This window comes from Balaenoptera acutorostrata, chromosome 9, assembly GCF_949987535.1.
Source record: "Balaenoptera acutorostrata chromosome 9, mBalAcu1.1, whole genome shotgun sequence".
NCBI classification, from domain to species: Eukaryota; Metazoa; Chordata; class Mammalia; order Artiodactyla; family Balaenopteridae; genus Balaenoptera; species Balaenoptera acutorostrata.
Window position 1 is genome coordinate 104,975,015 of NC_080072.1, and position 14,990 is coordinate 104,990,004.

Genomic DNA, 14,990 nt, shown 5'->3' on the forward strand with positions numbered 1-14,990 from the left:
GTGAGTTGAAGAATAATCAAAAATCCAGGAGAGATGCAGAACTAGACTCCCTCAGGGAGGTTGCAATAGTTTTTATGTTTGCAACAGATGAGCTCTGTCCTCTTTTCAAAACTTAAGAAGTTGATGTCCTCACAGTTGGTCATACACGACAGTTTTGAATAAAAATACATACTCCGCCCTGAGGAGGTGAAAGAAAGCGAATATAACTGTAATGACTCTGTGTTCTCCTACCATGTTCCTAGGAATAACCTCTTTTCAGAGACTCACTGATTTTTCTCCAGACCCAAATGAGCTAAAAGACAGTCTATTAATTACTGACCCAGAGAATGGATTTTATTTCCTAACTTATAAGGAACATTCACCTTTCCTTTCCTCAGTGCTGTCTTAAGGAAAAGTCCATCTTTGCCATACCCTCTGCAGGACCACCCCACCCTCACCCATCCCACTCACCCATGTATTCCGCGGACAAAAGCAGGTAACTGTCTCTAAGGCGAAAAAGGTGGTTATTTCGCAGTCACTTTATACCCAACACTACCTTTTCCGGTAAGTAAGTAAATGTTTTCAACAGCACAGGTCTGGTGGTACTTCAGGGTGCAGGACCTCATGCCTTCATAGCATATCCCAAGATGATATTTTTTACATTTATAACACATCGTCGAAGGCTCTGCCAGACACAGAAAGAGGTGCTTAAAGGATGCAGTATGGAGAAGGTTCTCCAGGCCTGGGGGCTTCCCAACAGGAACTTACTATTGACTAGTGGTTCGCAACTTATCTCGGGACCCTGATCCCTTTGATAATCTTGTGAAAGCTAACTTATACAGACATAAATCAAATATTGTATATAATCTCAAAAGGTTGGAGTTCCTTTAAAATTTATCTGTGGTCCCCAAGTAATGAACCCCTTATCTAGCCTAATGATTTTGTCCAGTAATGGGGAAAAGGAAGCAAAGACAGGGATTTTAGCTTCCTTACTCCACGAAATGGACTAAATTGGTCTGGGAGAAGATCAAACTCCTAGGATTCTATAGTAGGAATGGATAACAGCTCTCTCAAAAGATGGAGGGGAAGGTTTACTCCAAAAATGTCACCAATAACCTTTTTACCAAGGACTTTAGACTAGCTGTGGTCGTACCTATCAGATGTTCACGAAATTCACCTGTGAAAAGAAGAAGTTTCCCTGTCATAATCACACATGCATCAGCCAAAGCCCCAAGAGCCAATTCTGGAAATTTCTCCTCCCCCAGCATCTTCCCATCTCTTACTCAACAACCAACCCTTCCTCTGTCTCCAGGACTTACCCTTACTCATGCAGACCAGAAAGGCTATGCACAGCAGAAACAGAACAAACATCCTGGGACTTTGGTCATGTGCAGTTGCCTGTGGAAGGTACTGGTTGATCTCCCCCAGTGTTCTGTCCTTGGGCTATTCATCTAAATCATATAATCATAAAATTTCAGTGACGAACAGTACCTCAATGTTCCCAGAACCAACCAAACCACCAACTGGAGTCTCTATGCCCCTAAGGCATCTATTTTAAAATTCTCCTCAATGATGAATATATATATATATATATATATATATATATATATATATATATATACACACACACACACACACACACACACACACACATATATATATATATATACATTCTTTATTCATTCTTGTATAGCTAAGCCTTGTGCTCTGCAAGTAAAGTCAAATTTTTTTCCCACATTTTAACCTTTCAGATATTTCAAGACAAGATTTGGACACCTTAGTTCCTTTTAGCTCTCTTCACTAATCTCAGAATAATCTCAGATTTGTCTTTGTCTCACTTAGACTGAAGCACCAGGAATGAAGTTCAGGATTCCAGGTATAGTCTGAATGTGGGGGAAACACTGAGTGTCCCTTCTGTGGTGTAGGAAAGGGACGTTTCAGCAGAAAGGTGAGATGTGCCTAGTTTGCCTTCAGGTGTTATTAACTAATTCATGGATTTTTTTAAAGTAAATATTTTCTACAAACATACCAAATGCCAAAATCACAAAAAGAGAAGTCACCAAGCAAACCAGGCCACTATTCTGTGGCCTCACAAAGACTTGAGTCTAGTTAAGGAGACCACAAGTACATCAAGCGCAGTTGGCTATGGGGTCCTAAATGAGAGACATTCAAAGTTGACTGCCTGACCAGCGAAGGCTTCCCTGAAGAAGGGATAGTTGAGCTGGACTTTGAAGGCTAGTGATGTGTTAGCTAGAAGAAGTGAATAGGGACAGGCACCAAAGGAACAGCAAATGTCAAAATACAGAGATGTCAGGCAACCTGACACACTGGGATGAGAGCTGGTCATGTGGTTCTAGAGACATGGTGAGCAAGAAACTCAGAGAGATGCACCTTGTTGGAGGTGATGGCATATGGGTAAAGAGAGGGGCTCAAGGGGACAATGCACTGTACTTGTTGCTGAGATTACTTTGTCCCAAGCACATAAAATGGGATCTCCTGCTCATTCTTGTGCCATTGCAAGACATCAATGAAAAGAGTCATTTTTCCCAGGGCTGGAAAAGACATTAAAGTACCCACTCCTCTGTACCAATACTGAATTCTAGAACGGACATCTCCCTTTATCCCAAACTTAAGTTTGGTACACACATGGGTTCAGGTCCTGGCTCTGCTGCTTGCCAACATGTGACTCTGGGTGAGTTACTGACGTCCAGAACAATTTTCATCATAGGACTGGTATTAGTAGTTTATTAAAGTCTGTGAAAAGAGAAAGCTCATATTTGTTAAGGCCCTGGAAACTATCAAGCACTAACTCCCTGTGCAGTGCTTAAAATTTCAGGAGAAGCCTGGGCCCTTTTGCTAGGGTAGGTGTCAGAAACTGCAGTCAAAAGGAGCCACATGCAGGAAAGGGCACCCGACTGAGAGAGGCAATGAGGTGGAGGCTGTAACTGTGGTTCTGGCATTCAAGGGCCAAGAGCCTGGCTGTGAGGATGATGTTGGGAGCATCCTGTCGGGTGTTAAGTTGCAGCAAGGCTTACATTTGGCTTTGGGTATTGGAAAAGATGGAAAGATTAATTACATTGTCTTCTAGAATGAACTGTGAAGACATAGTCAGCTTTAGAACAAACTGTTTAATTTGCTTTGGGTGGGTTAGCAGCTGGGAACTAGTTGAGTTCTGATTCACTGAGACTGGGTGAGAACTGGGTCCCGTTCTCATAGCTCAAGCTTGAGGTCATCCACGAGCTGATGATGCTCAGTTCCATATCTCTACCTCAGACCCCTATTTCGAGTTCCAGATTCACATCCACAAATACACATTCTACCTTAGAAGGCTCACACATACCACAAGACATTGTTTACAAGAGAAAATGTGATGGATGAGATACTGCGGTAGGATGAGAAGTAGATCAGAGAACCTCTTGCTTGGGTGGAGTTGCAAAATTCTACAATCCTAACTGAAAATAATCCCGTAGAAAAGAGATTCAGAACTCAATGGGCCTTTCAGAAAATATCTGCCAAGGGGCACCTTGAAGGAAGAAGAATAGAAACTGGGCAAACCCTCTGTGGTTTAACCTAGAATTTCTTCTTCCTTTGCTATGATTCTAGAGTCACTCGCTTTAAAGAGAGAGAAGAGAAAACAGGTGACAAATAAAGGCTCAGAAGTTTGCCTTCTTGATAAGCCTTTGGAAAGTCCTAAAAAATGCTATCTAGTTTCCAACATCTTCTCCTGAAAGATGGAAGAATAGAAAATGAGATTCAAAGACTTCACAATCTTGATTGCCATTCTAGAATCAATTCTTTTCAAAGGAACAAATCCCCTCATGTTTAAAGCCTCTCTTCTTAGGCAAAGATGGGCTCCACACTCTGATCATAGAAAAGGAACACTATAAATTTTGTGGCATTTGAGCTAAGACTTTACTTCACCCAATCTTTATCTGATATCTAAAAATGTCATACTTGAGATATTTTGATGAACATATTGTTCCTACAACTAAAGAACATGTCGTTAAAATGAATTCATGATAGAAGATTCCTATTGCCTCTAGCCAAACTACCATAAGCTCACTGATGGGTTTCAGAGACTGACAGTGCCAGAACTGGTCATAATTTTCCAGTGGTTTACCCATGGTGAACCTTACCTGAGTTAACTTTTGTAGAGATAGATACCTAAAGCATGGGCAAAACTGGCCAGATTCACAATATAAATTTCCTAAAGATCAAGCCATGTGATAATTCTAGAGATGATTTCACAGCCCTACAAAGTAAACAGTCCCTGGCCTTGGAGAACAGATTTCTAGTAAAGTGAAAGAGTTCTGGGCTGAGAATCAGAAATTCTAGGTGGAAGGCCCAGCTTGGTCATAGATTATACACCTTTTCATCTCTTTCACTCTTCGTTTTCTCATCCATAAAGTGTGGAGCTAGGTGAGCTTTTTTTTGACTTATTCGTTGCTCTGCTCTTACACATGAAACTGTGCCCGGTCCATAAAAGCTCTCAATAAATATTAGTTGAATGTATGAATAAATCTCCAAGAGGCATTCAATCAAGATGGTTAAAAGTATGGCTTCTGGAACGAGAAAGTCTTGCTCTGAGTACTGGCGCTATAAGTCACTAGATACGTGATCTTGGGTAAGATGCTGGACCTCACCAAGCCTCAGTTTCCTCCTCTGTGAAATTGGGATAAGAATGATAATATCATAACTGCATTAATAATAATTACTATGATGAACAGTATATAAAAAACCAAGTTAACTTCATGTAAGCTCCAACACTTATTATCATTCTCTGCTATGGGGTGGAGAGAGCATGAACTTGAGCTCCCAGAGGGAACCTTGTGTGATTGGTTCCCCTTAGGCATGAATAATCCCTGCCCTATGATGAAGAGGAAGGTTTCTTCTTGTGGCCTGAAGACCTGTGCTTGCAGACCCTGGCTTCTTTTCTTCCTGTGTAACAGACTTCTCTGTCAGCATGGACAAACACTTCTTGTTGCTCTTACCCGTCGTCTGCTGCATTGTGGGTGAGTCACAGACTTGAGGAGTGGGCTCCAGAGACAGGATCTAGGAAGCCCCACGGAATTCCATACGTGTAGTTGGTGTCCATGCGGGGCTGAGTCCTGACCACGTTTATGTGGGAGGGGAAGCCAGCCTTGAGAATGCTCCCTGGGCCTCCATGCCAACTTGTCTGCCCTTTTCAACACTCGGCCACTCCCCACCAAGGGCTCAAGCCGTGGTGGCCGCCCCACCAGACTGCTCCCCACTCTGTCCCTACCACTCCCCATAATCAAAACGCCTAGTGAGATCTTCCTCAGGGCATCCTTTCCATTTATAAATCTGTATCCCATCTGCTGAGTCTACAGTGAATAATTTGGTAGTTGGTTTTGGTGCTATCAAGGGCTTTTGATGCCCTTATCAGGGATTTTTATATTACAACAAGTGATTGCAGGAAAGAAAATACTGGATGCACTGGAATCAGACAGATTAAAAAATGTTTCAGTCACTGTCTTAAATTCTCTGTTCCTCTGGTTGCTCACCTGAGAGATGGGGAAATCCCTACTTACAAGGCTTTTGTGAGGATTAAATCAGATACAAAGTAAGAGAAACATAGCCCATATGAGATGCTCCATAAATGTTACCTTCTCACTTAGGTGCACCCGGGAGAGGTGTTTTTTAATTAAACCTGTATTTTGACCAGCTCACCCCACAGTACCACATAAAGTGGCACTGACTATGATATAATTCATGAGGTCTTCACGTAGATTCAGTTCCAAGTTAAAAACAGAGTATATCACCTAACAATACGTAAGCCGCCAATCTCACAAATCCCATCGTAGTAATGCTAGCATAGGTAAAACAGTTTAAAGCTCTCAGCCTCATTATCACACTCTTGTGATACACTACAGTGCTGCCAGGTAAGCCAGGCCAGCATTAACAGAACCATTTTTAAGCCGGAAAACCATTTAGCCGGAGGCTAAATCTTTGCTCAAAGTCACCAGGTTAAAAGGGCTGAAGTCGGGACCAGAAACCTTTAACTCTCACAGAGGCATTTCTCGGGGATGTGGAGTTGGTGAGAGACCCAGCTACTTACTCCTGGATCCCAGCCGCCAGCTCTCCACCCGCCCCTGCACCGCACCCCGCACCCCAGGCCTGGATAGGTCTAGCTTCTTCTAAGTCCCTGCCTCCCCTGGCCTCACACCAGCTCTGTGCTCTCCAGCAGTGACACCCCTGAGATGCATAACATGCCACCTTCGCACACAGACAGATCGCTGTAGAAGGGGCTTCGGTGTCTGTGTTGCTGAGAAGCACGAGACATGCATGATCTTAAAGATCTTCCAGGGTAAGTTAGAGGAGGTGCTGTGAGATTCCTAGAAACTTCTTAGGAGAGTACTTCACCAATTTCCTATCTCAGACTAAGGCCAACTCAAGAGAGGAACCAAAGTGCCTTATACCCCTGGGCAGGGGTCCCTGTGCATGCAGACAGAAGAGGACTTGGGGGAATGAGACAGGAGGAAGAAGCATCTGTACAAAGAGTTGAGGGTTGCCAGGGAACTTAGGCAAATAACCCCTGCAGGGGACCTGTGATTTCTTCATCTCCCTGCCTGAGTCCCCTTGGGAAGTACAAGATGGGAAGCCAACCCCAAACCTACCTCGGATGCCTAATTAAATTTTTACTGACAGGACTAGTGCCAGGTTTGACTTGTCTTTAAAGAACTTAGATCACTGGCTTATTTTCTATGATTCCTTCTTATTACAGATAACATCCTCCAGTTATCATATATGGTGTGTCAGAGATTCTGCAGAGAATTGACATACAAACTCAACGATCGAACTTATGTTCATACATGCTGCAACTACAATTATTGTAACTTCAAAAATCTAAAATATTTTTTCTCCTAAGTTGTCCCTTTAAAATGTTATTGATGTTTCTCTGCCTTCACAGTCTGCCCGCCCTTGCTTTTCTGCCCTGTCTGTCCTGGAAGGATCCCAGCTCTCTCTGTAATTCAGTGTTATCCCTCCTGTTGCCTCAAGCTTGGTTCCTACCTCAGTCGGAGGATAATGATTCTGAACAACAGATTTCTCCCATTACAGGGTCTGGCATTTCTGTACTTCAAGAGGCCTCCCCCAAGAGGCCCAGTAGAAAACTTTAAAACAAGATCATTCTAGATCCTTGCGATTATCTTAGATAGTGGAGGCGGACTAGAAATTCTTATCATGGCCATGATTAAGCAGAAACAGCAACAAAACAGATGGTGGACACTCAAGATTTTCCTGTAGTGGCAAGAAGTTATTTTCCCCCGTGGACAGTGTCCATCTCACACTCAGTCATGATTTTTTTAGCATTTACACGGTGTCTCCACATACAATGTAAGAAACAGCAAATAAAGAATTTCCTGCCTCTGTGACATTCACAGCTCACACATAGCCACTTCTAGGCCTGTCAAGATGTACATTCAAGATACATTACAACTCTCATTTCTTCCTATTCCTCTTCTAGTCTTCTCAATTCCTTTCCTCTTTTGCCACCCACCTCTACTGTGACCTCCCCAGCAATGAACACAATGATTATACAAATTCTCCCTCTTCTGAATACCCAAGTCACTTTATGGGTACTTTTTTTTTTTTGACACTCTCTCACAAAAATGAATCATTTCTCTGTTTGTCTAATTTGCCCTAGTATGTTATAAATCACAGCTAGAACATGTGCCTTGTCTTATTCATCTCTATTGCCTTTAGCTGGCCAATTAAACTTTATTGTGTTTAATTGAACAGCCAGTAAAGCTGATGGAATTTTTCTTGTCCATCTGTTTAACATGACTTTTCTGGTTTTTTACCTATTCTGTTGAGTGTACCGGGAATGGTAACCTCTACTCCCTACCAGACATAGAATGTTCACTCCAGTGCCAACATACTATGTGTTTTTCTCAAAGAGATTATTAAAAGGACATTTCTTATTATGGGACCCTCCACTATTCAAATATATTAACTAAAAACAATTTTTTTTGATGGGATTCTTCTAAAACTCAATAGCTAATCTTACTTCAAAATTCATAATCAATACTTTATTATATCAAGTATGAAATAGGCCTGGAAGTTTAGAAAGGGTAATCTGGCCCAACCCTTGGAAATATCTGAAAGCACATGTTTTCCTAGTTTTAATGATGTCAGGATTGATCACATAAATTTGCTTGTTCTCAGATTTATCTATACCATCTAAAGTTTCCCTTCAATCTTTCATCTAACAGATTTTAGCCCTATTGATTATTGTTAACAAGATCTGTTATTCATTATGAGTTGAATAATAATTACCTTCTTAATTGAAGTATAATTCATATATAATAAAATGCATATATTTTAAATATACAGTTTGATGTGATTTGAAAAATGTATAAACCTATATAACCACCATCTCATTTAAAACATAGAATATTTTTATCACCTTAGTAAGTTTCTTCAGGTAACAATCCACTCCCAAAAGTATTATTCTAACTTCTAGCACCATAGAACTAATTTTACCTGTTCTTTTTTTTTTTTTTTTGGCTGCATTGGGTCTGTATTGCTGCGCGCGGGTTTTTCTCTAGTTGCAGCGAGCGGGGGCTACTCTTCGTTGAGGTGCGTGGGCTTCTCATTGTGGTGGCTTCTCTTGTTGTGGAGCACGGGCTCTAGGAGCACGGCTTCAGTAGTTGTGGCTCACAGGCTCTAGAGCGCAGGCTCAGTAGTTGTGGCACACGAGCCTAGTTGCCCCACGGCATGTGGGATCTTCCCGGACCAGGGTTCGAACCCATGTCCCCTGCATTGGCAGGCAGATTCTTAACCACTGTGCCACCAGGGAAGTCCCAGCCTGTTCTTGAACTTATTATAAAAAGAAATTATACAGAAAGTACTACCTTGAGTCTGGTTTCTATCACTCACCATAATATTTTTAAGATTCATGCATGTTTTCGCTTATATCAAAAGTTTATTCTTTTTTTGCCCATTGTATACATACACTACAATTTATTAAATCAATTCTCTTATTGATGGACACTGAGTTGTTTCCAGCTTTGGGCTATTGTGAATAAAGCTGCTATGAACATTTTCATATAAGAGTTTTGATGGACATACACACTCATTTCTCTTTGGTAGGTAATTAAAAGTAACATGTATGAGTCATAGGGTAGGCATATGCATAACTTTAAAAGAAACTGCCAAATAGTTTACCAAAGTGGTGGTACCAATATATAGTCCTACCAGTACTGTATGAGAATTCCAGTTACTCTACATAATTCCCATCACCAATTATTATCAGTCATTTATTGTTTTGTTTTTTGTTTTTTTACTTTTTGGCTGCACCTTGCAGCATGTGGGATCTTAGTTCCCTGACCAGGGATCGAACCCTCACCCCCTGCAGTGGAAGCACAGAGTCCTAACTGCTGGACCGCCAGGGAAGTCCTATCAGTCATTTAAATTTTAACTAGTCTACTCATCGTAAAAGTTATCTTACACTTACTGATAACTAATGGAATTCAGCCACTTTTTATGCTCCAGGTTAGATAATAATTCATCCATGTTTCCTTCTAATACTTTCATGGATTTAAATTAACATTTTGAGTCTCCATTTGGAATTTACCCTTGTAAGAAATTGATCCAATTTAATCTATTTCCACATGACTAGCCAATTAGTCCAACAACATTTATTTTTTATTTACTTTTTTAATACATCTTTACTGGAGTAAAATTGCTTTACAATGTTGTGTTAGTTTCTGCTGTACAACATGAATCAGCTACATGCATACATATATCCCCATATCCTCTCCCTCTTGAGCCTCCCTCCCACCCCTCTAGGTCATCACAAAGCACCGAGCTGATCTCCCTGTGCTATGCAGCAGCTTCCCACTAGCTATCTATTTTACATTTGGTAGTGTATATATGTCCATGCTACTCTCTCACTACATCCCAGCCTCCCCTTCCCCCGCTGTGTCCTCAAGTCCGTTCTCTACATCTACATCTTTATTCCTGCCCTACCACTAGGTTCATCAGTACCATTTTCCTAGATTATATATATATATATATATATGTGTTAGCATACGGTATTTGCTTTTCTCTTTCTGACTTACTTCACTCTGTATCACTGACTCTAGGTCCATCCACCTTACTACAAATAACTCAATTTCATTCCTTTTTATGGCTGAGTAATATTCCATTCTATATATGTGCCACATCTTCTTTATCCATTCATCTGTCAATGGACATTTAGGTTGTTTCCATATCCTGGCTATTGTAAATAGTGCTGCAATGAACATTGTGGCACATGTATCTTTTTGAATTATGGTTATCTCAGGGTACCAAAAACATTTAAAGTTTATATTTTTCTCAACTAATTTGAGATGCTTCTTTCATAATACGCTGAATTTCCATTAGCACTTAACACTAATTCTGGGTTCTCTACTTAGTTAAATTTTTCTACACATTACCTCTACCTCACAACATACGCAAAAAACAAATTCAAACTGGATTGTAGGTTTAAAGTGAAAAGTGAAACAATAAAACCTCTAGAAGAAAGCACAGCATGTATTTGTAACTTTCGAATAGGCAAAAGGTTACTTAAACATCACCTGAACAGCAAAACCATTTTTAAACATTGATAAGTTAGACTTCATTGAAATTAACAATGGCAGTTCATCAAAATGTATCAGTAAGAGAGTGAAAAGACAAGTTAAGGACTTGGCGAAGATATTTGCAATACTGATAACCTACATAGAACTTGTATCCAGAACATAAAAATCTTACAGCTTTCCTAGACAAACAAAAGCTGAGGGAATTCATCACCACTAGACCTGCCTTACAAGAAATTCAGAAAGGAGTTATACAAGGTGAAATAAAAAGACGTTAATTAATGACATGAAGACATATGAAAATATATAACACACTGGTACAGGTAAATATACAGTCAAACTTAGAAAACTCTAATAGCATGGTTTGTTAACCACTTAACTATACTACAAAGGTCAAAGGAAAAAGCATTAAATATAATTTAGCTACTATAATTTGTTAATAAATACACAATATAAAAAGAGGTAAATAATGACCTCAAAATATAAAAAAGATGAAGTAAAAGAGTGAAGTTTTATAGACAATCAAAATTAAGTTGCTATCAGGTTGAACTAGATTGTTTTACCTATGAGATGTCTTATATAAGACTCATGGTGGAAGGTAAATTGGAAAAAGATAGTCAGAAGGTACAAACTTCCAGTTATAATAAAGTTGCTAAGAGCTCTCATCACAAGACTTTTTTTCTTTTTATTGTATCTCTATGAGATAAAGGATGTTAACTAAACCTATTATGATGATCATTTCACAATATATGTAAACCAAACCATCATGATGTACACCTTAAACTTATATAGAGATGTATGTTAATTATTTCTCAATAAAACTGGGGGGGGGGAAATCATGGTAACCACAAAACAAAACCCTTGAGTAGAGGCACAAAAGATAAAGAAAGGGGAAACAGAGCAAACCATCATGGAAAACACCAATTTACAAAGGTAGGCAGAAACAACAGGAAAAAGAAACAATATAAAATACAAAAAAACCAGAAAACAATTAATAAGATGGCATTAGTAAGTCCTTACATATCAATAATAACTCTAAATGTAAATGGATTGAATTCACCAATCAAAAGGCACAGAGTGGCTGGAAGGATAAAACAACATGACCAAACCATGTGCTGCCTACAAGAGACTGACTTCAGTTTTAACACATTACTGACTGGGAGATTTTTGCAGAAACTAATGCTTGTGGCTATAATATGTCTCCAGTCAAAATGTGTTAAGGATACATATAGGCTCAAAGTGAAGAGATGAAAAAAGGTAATCCATGCAAGAGGAAACCAAAAGAAAGCAGGGGTAGCTATACTTATATCACAAAAATTAGGCTTTAAGCCAAAAAACAGTAACAAGAGACAAAGAAGGTCAATATATAATGATAAAGGGGCCAATTCACCAAGAAGATATGATGATGATAAATATATGAAAACCCAACTTTATGAAGTACATAAATGTATTAAGACAATACTAGCAGAGTAAAAGATAGACTATGATACAATAGTAGTAGGGAACTTCAGTACCCTACTTTCAGCAATAGATAGATCATACAGATAGATGATCCAGATAGATCATCTGGACACAAAACAAGTCTTAGGAAATTTTTAAAGACTGAAATGATACCAAGTATTTTTTTCTGACCACAATGGTATGAACCTAGAAATCAGTAAAAGAGGAAACTGGAAAATCTACAAACATGTGGAAATTAAACAACACACTGCAGAACAACCAATGACTCAAAAAAGAAATCAAATGAGAAATCAAATAGTATCCTGAAGCAAATAAAAATGGAATCACAACATACTAAAATTTATGGGGTACTGCAAAAGCAGTTCTAAGAGGCAAATTTATAGTGATAAATGCATATATTAAGAAAATAGAAAGATCTCAAATAAACAACCTAACTTTACACTTCAAGGAACTAGAAAAAGAAGAACAAACTAAGCCCAAAGTTAGCAGAAGCAAAGAAATCACAAAAATTGGAGTGAAAATAAATGCAATAGAGACCAAAACTTTTTTTAAATAAACAAAACTAAGATCTGTTTTTTTTGAAAAGATAAACAAAATTGACAAACCATTAGCTGGACTAAGAAAAAAAAAAAGAGATTCAAATAATAAAATCAGAAATGAAAGAGGAGACACTACAAATGATAACACAGAAATAATAAGGATCATATGAGATTACTAAGAACAATTACAGGCCAATCAGTTGGTTAACCTAGAAGAAATGGATCAATTCCTAGACACATAAAACCTATGAAGACTGAATCAGGAAGAAATAGATAATCTGAACAGACCAATAATAAGTAAGGAGACTGAATCAGCAATCAAAAACCTCCCAACACAGAAAACTGAAGGACCAGATGGCTTCACTGACAAATTCTACCATACATTTAAAGAAGAACTAATGCCAATCCTTCTCAAAGGATTCCCAAAAATTAAGGAGGAAGGAACATTTCCAAATTCATTTTACAAGACCAGCACTACCCTGATACCAAAGCCAGATAAGGACACTACAAGGAAGGAAAACTATAGACCAATACCTCTGATAAATATAGAGGCAGAAATTCTCAACAAAATATTAGCAAACCGAACTCAACAACATATTGAAAGGATTATACATTGTGACCAAATAGGATTTATCTCTGGGATGCAAGTATGGTTCAACCAATGCACATCAATAAATGTGATACACCACATTAACAGAATGAAAGATAAAAATTATATGATCATCTGAATAGATGCATAAAAAGCATTTGACAAAACATAACATCCTTTCATGATAAAAATCCTCAAAAAATTGGTTATAGTAGGAACATACCTCAACATAACAAAGGCAATATATGACAAACCCACAGCTAACATTATATATACAGTACAAAATTGAGAGCTTTTCCTCTAAAATCAAGAATGAGACAAGGGTGCTCTCTCTAACCACTGTTATTTGACATATACTGGAAGCCCTAGTCAGAGCAATTAGGCAAGAAAAAGAAATAAAAGGCATTTAAATTGAAAAGGAAGAAGTAAAACTGTCATATTTGCAGATGATATGACCTTCAATATAGAAAACCCCAAAGACTTAACCAAAAAACTGTTAGAACTGATCAACAAATTCAGTAGAGTTGCAGGATATAAACTCAATGCACAGAAATCAGTTGTGTTTATACACTAACAACAAAACATCTGAAAAAGAAATAAAAATACCTCATTCACAATAGCATAAACAACAATATACCTTTTAACTAAGGAAGTGAAAGATCTGTATGATGAAAACTACGAGACACTGATGAAAGAAATATAAGATACAAGCAAATGAAAAGATACCCCATGTTCATGAACTGGAAGAATTAATATTGTTAAAATGTCCATACTACCCAAAGCCATCTATAGATTCAACACAATACCTATCAAAATTCCAATGGTGTGGCATTTTTTTACAGAAATAGAAAAACAATTCTAAAATTTGCATGGACCCACAAAAGACACTGAATAACCAAAGCAATCATGAGAAGGAAGAACAAAGTTGGAGGCATCATAATTCCTGATATCAAGCTATACTACACAGCTATAGTAATTACAACAGTACAGTACTGGCATAAAAATAGACACACAGATCAATGAAATAGAATAGAGAGCCCAGAAATAAACCCCTACATTTACAGTCAGCTGATCTTTGACAAGGGAGCCAAGAACACTCAATGGGGAAAGAATAGTCTCTTCAACCATCAAACTTCTAGAAGAAAACATAGGAAAGAAACTTCTGGACACTGGTCTTGGCAAAAGTTTTTAGACATGACACCAAAATCACAAGCAACAAAAGTAATATATATATATATGCACTCCCATGTTATTGCAGCATTAGTTACAATAGCCAAGATATGGAGATAACCTAAGTCTCCATCAACATCAAAATATGAATGAATAAAGAAGATGTGGTGTACATATATATACAATGGAATATTATTCAGCTATGAGAAAGAAGGAAATTCTGCCATTTGCAGTAACAAGAATGAAACTTGAGAGCATTATGCTAAATGAAATAAATCAGAGGAAGACAAATACTGTATGATCTCCCATGTATTTAGAACCTAAAAAAGCCAAGCTAGTAAGAACAGAGTAGAATGGTGGTTACCAGGGGCTTCAGGGTGGGGAAATAGGGGAAATGTTGTTTAAGGATACAAACTTGCAACCAGTAGATAAATATGTCCCAGAGAGATAATGCACAAAATAGTGATTACAGACAGTAATACACAATTAAAAACTTCAATGTTGCTAAGAGACTAGATCTTAATTATTCCCACCACAAAAAAGAAATGATAATTATGTGATATGACAGAGGCATTAGCTAATGCTACAGTGGTAATTATATTGCAATATATAAATGTATCAAATCAACACATTGTACACCTTTAACTTACACATTGTTATATATCAACT

General features: G+C 38.3%; 2 protein-coding genes across 5 annotated transcripts in view; one reads left to right on the top strand and one right to left on the bottom strand.

The window, feature by feature from the left end:
* PATE2 (prostate and testis expressed 2) overlaps nt 1-14,990 on the bottom strand; it is a 114,544-nt gene that overhangs the window by 87,101 nt on the left and 12,453 nt on the right. For all 4 annotated transcript variants that reach the window (XM_057552624.1, XM_057552623.1, XM_057552621.1 and 1 more), the window contains exons 3-5: nt 1,299-1,430; nt 1,133-1,156; nt 536-664 (exon numbers count right to left, since the gene is read on the bottom strand). In XM_057552624.1, coding sequence (XP_057408607.1) covers nt 536-664; nt 1,133-1,156; nt 1,299-1,350 — 205 coding nt within the window. In that variant the 5' untranslated portion in view covers nt 1,351-1,430. The remainder of the gene's footprint in view (nt 1-535; nt 665-1,132; nt 1,157-1,298; nt 1,431-14,990) is intronic.
* LOC114238095 (prostate and testis expressed protein 3-like) lies at nt 4,943-6,867 on the top strand. Its single transcript, XM_028166792.1, has 3 exons — nt 4,943-4,991; nt 6,185-6,307; nt 6,725-6,867. Exons 1-3 carry the CDS (start codon nt 4,943-4,945, stop codon nt 6,865-6,867), a joined length of 315 nt encoding a protein of 104 aa, XP_028022593.1.